General features: G+C 27.5%; 1 protein-coding gene across 7 annotated transcripts in view; it reads right to left on the bottom strand.

The window, feature by feature from the left end:
* Positions 1-302: 302 nt before the first annotated feature.
* LOC142319451 (UNC93-like protein MFSD11) overlaps positions 303-9289 on the bottom strand; it is a 32381-nt gene continuing 23394 nt past the window's right edge. Inside the window, exons 6-7 of one of the 7 annotated variants that reach the window (XM_075356752.1) lie at positions 2361-2496; positions 303-630 (exon numbers count right to left, since the gene is read on the bottom strand). In XM_075356752.1, the coding sequence (XP_075212867.1) occupies positions 475-630; positions 2361-2496 (292 nt within the window). In that variant the 3' untranslated portion in view covers positions 303-474. Of the gene's footprint in view, positions 631-2360; positions 2497-6220; positions 6303-9289 lie in introns of those variants that run through there. The other 6 variants (XM_075356753.1, XM_075356756.1, XM_075356755.1 and 3 more) reach the window with 6 other exon arrangements.

Below are 9289 nucleotides of genomic sequence, written 5' to 3'. Positions count from 1 at the left end.
TTTAAAAACACCTCAAAGGACACCATTTTGGAACAGTAGAAAACATTAAAAAAATGGAATCGACCATCTGAAGGATATTCTGGTTTCTGAGTTCCAACACTGCTATGAAGAATGGGAAAACCGTTTGAAGCACTGCATAGCTTCCCAAGCGAAGTATTTTAATGGTGATGGAGTCCATGTATAATTGGATTGCAAATAAAAAGTTTTTCTGAACCAGTCTCATTACTTTTATTTACAGACCTTATATATACTTACAATCGTAGCCTTAATTAAATTTTCACATTCAAGTTTAATAGTTTTTTCCTTGCAAAGATATTCTTAGCATATGGAAAGCAGTTGTTTCAGCATGACTTCAATTAAGAATTCTATATTTATGTGTAGACATAATTTTAGTAAATAAAATTACAATAATTTATCTTGTTATATTTAAAAAAATATATACTTCAGATTTATTAATAAAATAAACTATTTTGTTTATGTTTTATTCATTTTATTATGAGATTTGACTACATTAATATCTATATAGATGAATGAAATAAGAGCAGAAATTGCCATTAAAGCCAGACTTTTAAGCTGACAATGTAAATTTAGGTAACTTGATACTGAGAATCCAACTGCTACAAATACTGCCTGAAAAAAAAATACAATAAGTGATTTTTTTCAGAAAAATTGATAAGAAAAGACTATTACAGTAATAGAAGCTATTTATTTTACTTATTTATTTCACTATTCTAGACACATGTAATACTAATTACAACTTATCACCCTGTTCTGTCCACAAAATTTTTTTTTCATGAACTAGGACAGGTTATAGATATATTCTTGAAAAAAAAGGAAATGGAGTTAATTTGTTATAGTTTATGTTGAAAGAGAAAGTGTTTATTGTAATAATATATTATTGATTAATTGGTATCAGTATAATATAAAAAAAATGGAAATGATTAATGTTGCAAAACTGAGATTAGTAGATGTCAGAAGCAGATTAAATTGTATACAGCTGCAAAAATGCTAGTGAAAGTGAATCTGAAAATTGTATATAACTACAAAAATAATTTACTAATTCGTACAGGATATGAAATTTCTATCCAATGTCTTGCATCCAATTTTGTTACTTTCTTGTATGAAGTAAAGCAAGTATTGTAATCGCAAAAAATTTTGGTTTTCAGATTTCAACGATAATAACCATTTGACCAACCTTGAATCCATTTCAGCACGACATCTGTACATACGTATGTATGTATACATATGTATCTCACATAACTGAAAAACAATTAACTGTAGAATGTTACAACAGTTCTCTTTGATTGCAATTGACTTGACCAAAAAAGCCAAAAATCCCAAAAATTTGGATTTTGGACTATTTATTAACTGCAGTAATAAGCCCTCATTGAGAGCTTTTCAACGATATGTCATAAGTAATTCTTATTTTCATCGGTTCCAGAGTTATATGAAATTTTGATTAATGAAATATTTGGATCTTACAAGGGGAGGTACATCAGTTCAAATCCAACTTCATTTCTTTTTTTTTTTTTAAATTAAATATATTGATTTATTAATAATTATTAACCTCCGATTGTAAAAAAAAATTACAATAAATAATTCAATAATAATAAAAAAGAAATGTAAAATCAGAAATTCACATTCATAAATATAAACATAAGAAAACTTTTAACTTACTAAACGTTGATCTATATGTTTTAATAGTATGAGAAGCAAATAATAATATGACAGCACATTTTTGTATCCAACTTTTTATACATTTTTGAGGGAATTCCAAAAAAATAATATTATCCTTCAGACAGGAATCAAAGTAATTATAAAAAAATATTTATTAATGATAACAAGCTTAGCATTTTATTAAGATATTTCAAAACAAAACAGTATAATATAATTTTTTTTGCAAATGAAATCAATTTGATTGTGCCACAAAGATTTGTCACCTAATAAAACACAAATTTTGTATATTTGTTCTTATCAAAAGATGAAATTCAATTGACTGTTTATTGTCTATAAGACATGCTTTTAACATTTATAATAGTTTATATAGTGAGGAAAAATAAAAACAATAGCTTGAAATGGCAGCATACAATTAAAATTTGTAAGTTTTGATCAAAGAAAGTGTTCATGGTACAAACAAACTAGTCTTGTACTATTTACAGAAGTTGAAAAAACAGAAAACTTGAAATGAACTGATTACACAGATTACTTTATAAAAATTTTAAGGAATTTTACTGAACATATTTTACTTTATATTTGCTTATCATCTGTTAATAATAGGTATTATTTTATTTAATAGGTAACATGTTTATTTTTAAAATATATGTTTACTTTTTTAAATACTTAATATTTTTTATTAATACCTTTATAAATTTGTAAAGTGCACAAGATTGGGCACTTTCTTCAGGAAATATTTCTGCAATAATTGAAAAATTTTGTGTGTTCAAACATCCATCCCCAAAACCAAGCAATAAACTGCAGAACAATGCTAGATATATGCTGAAACAGTTTTAAAATAAATTTAATTTCTATGCTTTTTAAAAAGAATAAAAATAAATATTTACTTGGTACTCTGAATTATTTGGTGAAACCAAGCATTTCAGAGGGACCAAGTCCTTCATTCAGAGGGCCAAAATATAAAAAGATAGTATGCAAAAAGGAACAATAGTATGATGATAATTATCTGAAATGAAACAAATCTGTGAATAGATAAAAAATCATTTTAAAAATTGGGCAACATTTTCTCTCTTATTAACACAACTCCTCAACTGAAAAACATATCCTGGAGCAGACATTGCCGCAATCATAATTTAGTGATAATGAAGTGTAGATTGGGGTTTAAAAACCTGAAGAAAAGGTGTCAGATGAATTGGTGGAATTTAGAGAAGCTTGAGGAAGAGGAGGTAAAGAAGATTTTGAGAGGACATCGCAAAAGGTCTGAGTAAAAATGATGGGGTAAAAAATATAGAAGAAGAATGAGAATGTTAAAAAGGAAATTCTTAAATCAGTAGAAATGAACTTAGGTGGAACAAAGATAAGTGGTTGAAAACCTTGGATATCAGAGGATACATTGCAGCTGATGGATGAACGTAGAAAGTATAAGAATGCTGGTGATGAAGAAGGTAAAAGAAACTATAGACAATTAAGAAATACTATAAACAGGAAGTGCAAATTAACGAAAGAAGAGTGGAAAGAAAAGTATTCAGAAGTGGAAACAGAAATGATCATTGGTGAAATAGACAGAGCATACAGGAAAGTTAAGGAGAATTTTGTGGTACATAAATTTTCAAATACATCAGCCAACATCAGAACATCCAATTTCATACTAAAATCGTGGTATTCACCGAGCATGTTGATTTTAAAACAATTCCAAACATTTTGCACATGCCTATAATCCGATTCGTAGATGTGTTGTCACTTTAAATGATCATAAAATGCTTTGATGACTGGTAGTTGTGTTTCATCGAAAACAGGTGCTGATTTATTATATGTATATGGATTAACGCCTTTTTGTTGAATTAACAACTTCAACATACCTATTTTTTATTTTATTTTTGTGATAATACTTTTTTATATTGCTTTGAAACTGTGAAAAAATTGTTTTTAATTTATATGCTATTTGACTGCTTGAAAATTTACAACTATGGAATAAACCTTAAGGTTGTAAGGTTTGTCAAGGTTGTAAGATAGAAATTGATATGAATCTATAAATCAATATGATATTCTTGAGTGTTATAGATATAAGCTTTTCACTATTGTTTGTGAGGCAAGAAATTTTGAATTTATCTTTCAATATATCCATTGCCAATACAATGTGATGTGAATCGTAACAGTGTAAATTATGAAATATAACTGGAATAAATGTTATGAGTTTACAATTTAAATTGCAATTTTCATGTGCTGAGCTAATAGGTCTACTACCAGTATGAGAATGATGTCTTACACAAGTCTCATCACCACATATAACACATTTAGTGTCATTTTTAAATCTTTCTTGATCTTCTGCGATCATAGTAAACCCTTTTCTAGTTGTTAATTCCTTTTCGAAATACTTGTGTTTTTCACATAAATCAATGAGAAATTTCTCAACAATTTTTTCATCATCTGTTGAAGCTCTGAATAATTTTGACTCTACAACATAACCAACCGTTTTAATTTATTATAACATAACAATATCCAGACAGTTTACAAGTGTCTGTTTTTGTTGTATAACTAGTGGTTTGTTCAAGGTTCGCAATGTGATTTGGAATGATAAATGATCCGATCTGCATATATTACAAAAGGTGCACGTAATGTTGAAGAATAATCTCTAAACGATACTGTATTACCACATCTATATTTATCTCCCTCTCCGATCCATTCTTTCAGCATTCTACTTCTCTGAACTTTTCCTTTCTTACAATATTCAACATGTATTTAGAGTCTTTTTTTGCTTTCACTTCACTAGTCCAAGATTTAAAACAATGTAAACAATAGGGACAATATTCACCTTTTCTATCACTTTATTCAAACCACCCAATAGTCTTGATAAACCGTTATATTTATTTTCCATATGTATTAGTGTATGACTTTGATTTAGTTCAACATCAGTAGATAACCAAATCACAATTTTTCAATTATTATTATTACTCGCACATTTTACATATACATTATTAGAATTAAATGATTCTTCATCCCATTCGATATCATAACAACACATTTACAATAATATCTGGGTTTTGAGCTTCAAATTTATCAATATCTTTCACACAAATTGGATAGTTTATTCCTTTCACATGTTTAAATGATTTTCAAATTTTTTATACAACGAAACATGATAATGGTTTCTACTTTGAGAGAATAAGTGAGCACCTATAGAATCCTATATACTTACCTACCCTATAAACCTATACCCTTATACACCTAAGAAACATTTTTCATCATCATTTTATATATTTATTACAGCATGTTTCTTAAATAAAGCTTTTGGTAAAAGCTTCCTCCATAAAGGGTATTGAATTCTGATACAGAAATATCCAATCTCAATATTTTATTCATTACCCAATCGCTTCCCATTTGAATAAACCTTTCAAAAGATTCGTTAAATATTTCATAAGCTTCTAAATACTGTTCTTTCAAATTGGCTTGATTTTCACAAATGTTTAAGAGTATAAAAAGTTCTACTATGTAAATTGACTTCACAGAAATTCAAATGATTATGCACTTTTCTTTACCTCAACAACAATATAATATTTAATATTGTTTCTTTTATATTTTTCTGCTTGGGATTTTATAACACTAAATACCTTCGCTTTAATAGACATTAAAAACTCATAAATATTTATATGATTTTTATCGCTAACATTCCACGATTGTTTTAATAAAAAAACCTAATGCTTGTTTTTTATTTGGAATTTCAATATACAACTACAAATCAGAAACAGAAATTTTTTTTTTTAGTTTGTGTTTCAATTCAAAATACTGTTCAGTTAAATCATCAAAAATGCTAAAAAATAGATGACATATTGTTAACAAAGAAGTATATTTTTTGACTTGAAATCTTTAAAAATCTCTCTTGGGGAAGCCTTGAAAATAATTGTTTTTATATATTCACAGTTTAATTTAATATTAATTTCATTGAGAGAGTACTTCTTATATAAATATTCAACATCAGTTTGTATGTTATTTAAAAATGTAATTAAATCATATTCGTTAGATAAATTTTTATAACAAAATACTATATTATTGAGGTCAGATGCGTTAGAATCGTTTGATAATTTTAACTCATTCGAAGTTCATGTTTTCTTGCTTTCTATTTAATAATGTTTATCTTTTAAAGATTAATAAGATATTGCTGTTAACATTCACTATATATATAACAGCAATATCTTAGCAGCAATATATATATATATATAATGAAGATTCGAGATATTTGCAGTTAAATTTCACAATGAAAGATTGAATTCGATGAGAATATATTAGTAAAACAGTGGTTCCCTGTATAGTTGAGAAATCATTATTTAATATATTGAAAAAGCTCAGGCATAATGATAAAGCAACAGTAATAGGTTAAAGAATGCAGATTATTTAATTTAATAATAATAATTTAATTTTTAATGACATAAAGCTAATGATTGACATTACAAAGAGATCAAGGATCAATGCTATTATATCTATCTAAACCAATTTATAACAAATAATTATTACTTCATTTAAAAAATGATTGACAGCTGATGTCATGTTATAAGAGGTGAGATTCCCCATAGTGTGTATACTATACGGGGAATTCTCATGATATCATCAACAGTATGTAATGAATGAAACACCTGAAACATATGTTTTAGTATGAATTTTTCAGTAAATCAACTGTTTTAACAAGTAAATTTAACATGAACACACATTCATAATTGTGAGTAGCCGTTCTTTAATGTATCGAATAAACCCGTGAAAAGAGACATCAGGTTCAATAGCCAATTCTTTATTAGTTATTTGTTGTAATTTTTGTGATGCACCTCAAACCTGTGTTTTACTATGTATTTTGCAGTAAATCCACTCTTTCAGCTTGTAAATTTAACTAGAAACATATGTTCATCTAAAAAAATGATCATTACTTTCACAGAAAGCAAAATGGCTATTGAACGTGAGGTTTTCACACTACTCAGATGGAAAAATATCAATTCAGGATAAAAGCGGTAATGTAAAATTGCAATTTGAACAAATCAGTCTTACAAATGTAAAGGTAATACAACAAAAAAATTGTAGATTGTTACTTTTGTTTAATATAAATTTCAAAATTTCAGCCTCCTGTTTTTTTAGAATCATTGGTGTATTATATATATATCTTAGTGTCTTAGTAAGTTAATGGTTGAGGTGCAGACTGGAAGCTACAAGGGGATGAAAGAAAAGACTTGGGACAGAAATGAATAGAGACAGTGGTGGCACAAGGGACTTACCGTTAGGCAGAACACTAGATGATGATGACCTATCAGAAAAATATGAAAAACTAGTGCACTGATTTTAATACATTTCAACTAACAGAGTAACGATGGAAACAAGAGAAAGATCTAACACTTGAATCCTGCAAGGATAGAGCAGCAAATTAAATTTAGAGGTATTTCTTTTAATCCACCATAACACTATTGACATATGAACAATTAATGCAGTTACAATTCATATTTATTAGTGTTCTAAAAAAACATTCAAGGAAAGAGGCAATAAATTTTTATTTTTAATCACAGATGAATGAACAATATACACAAATGATAAAACATAGACAACAATATTCAAACTTATTATTATTATTATTACAGTCTTAAAACATTTTTACAATTTTTTAAAATGATGTACTGAAATGTCGAAAAATGATGCTCAAATTTTTTAATTCTAGATATATTTTTAAAAATTTTGCAGTAAAAAAAATTGCAAAACAATTACTTTCATCATTGATCCATTTTATTTTATAACCAAATACGATGTTTGTATGAAGATAAAATGATTAATTAAATCTATTATTTATTCATTCCAGAAACAAGCTGATACTGAACTGCAGTATGTTAATGTTTGATGAATTTTTGTAGCGTATGAAAAATGCCAAAGGCTGACCAGGTTTTACACCAGAATTTCCAAATACAGGGCAGAGATGCTATCACACACCCCATGGTAGTTGACTGTAGTGAATAACGAACAAGAACAAAATATAAAACAACCCAGTTCATATTTTTTGTTATAAATAAAATTTAACTTATTTTTCATGGTTTTTCCTAAAATTGAATTAATTTTAAAACATGTAGAAGGCTTTTACTTAACAAAAGCTAGAGAGTTCCAAGTTATCATGAAAACAATGTGGATTATTAGTGCATTGGAAATCTAAGATGAAAGTGGACTTAACTTTCTATGCCTATTAACAAAAATTTTATTTTGGATAAACAAAAATGTATAAGTTCACATAGTAATCCATCTTAATTAGATGGAAACTACAAAAAAGCAAAATTTTACTTTCCAAGCAGTGAAGGTAAAAAATTAAATAAGGTTTTTCTAAATATACTATAGGCTAGTGAAAAATTATACAAACTAAAATCAGCAGATTTAAATTCCTAATATGAAGGTATTTTTCTTTATTTATTTTTACTGTTATAACTAATAAATAATGCAAATTTAAAGGCAATTCTTAAAGTTTAACTTAAATCCTATTTCATATTCTCTTTGTAAAAAAAAATCTTATTAAATACAAACAAGCTTAATGTATTTGAACTATTATATTACAATTACTTCATTATTAATGTTAACATCATTTTGGGTGAGTGAAAATTGGACAAACTTTTAAAAATATTTATCAGTAACTGAGGGGAGGTATAATACGGTTATATTAATAATGTTACTATACACCATACGTATAAGACTGCAAACAACCAAGTCACACTTTGTGTCAATTCTTTCGGTACTGAATGGATAGAAACTTTCCAGATATGAAACGAGTGACCTCTGATGCCAGCTGAGTTTGAGATCGAAACAAAGTTGTTACATGTTCTAGTTCCCGCCTTTCCTGTTTCATTAGTTTGAACATAAGAAAATGAACAAGAGAATAAATTATACATCCAGTGTACTGTTAATTTTGAATTTTTTAAATTAAATTTTATAATGTTCTATTAACTTTTTTGCAATGGATAGCAATTCAATTTTGAAGTTTTCTAAAATTTGACTATTGTATTTACCCGCAACAAAACAAAGCATTCAAAATGAGTTAAATCTATATATATATAAAATGAATGTTTGTCTGTTTGTATGTCTCTTATGCCTTCCTAAACCGTTCATCTGATTGCAATGAAACTTTGGTGAGTTTGTGGGCACGCCTGCGAAGGTTTCTGAATTAGTTTAGACCCGCTAGGTGGTGCTGAGTTTGATATATTTTGAAAAATTGTATTTATGGTCCGACTTGGCTCATATTCAGAATATATGTTACTTACATGGAAAGAAATGCCTCTGCAAAAAATGGACCCGCTAGATGGCGCTGGAGTTGAGATAATTGGAATAATTGTATTTATGGTCCGATTTGGCTCATATTCAGAATATACATTAGTTATGTGAAAAGACAAATTTTTGCAAAAAACTATAACTGCTAGGTGACGCCGGTGTCAAAATATTTACAAAACAAACAAATATACAAACAGACTTTCTTCTTCTATATATATAAAAGGTAATGTTCGTATGTATGTCTGCTATAAACTAAAAACTGCTGGACTGATTTACATGCTGAAAAAAGGGAAAAAAAAGAAAAGGGATTAAGGTAAATAGGGGAAGAGTGAAGAAAGGAAAA

This window comes from Lycorma delicatula, chromosome 2 (assembly GCF_047948215.1).
Source record: "Lycorma delicatula isolate Av1 chromosome 2, ASM4794821v1, whole genome shotgun sequence".
Classification (NCBI taxonomy): domain Eukaryota; kingdom Metazoa; phylum Arthropoda; class Insecta; order Hemiptera; family Fulgoridae; genus Lycorma; species Lycorma delicatula.
Note: the sequence above shows the minus strand (reverse complement) of the source record. Positions and strands in the feature narration are given on the sequence as shown.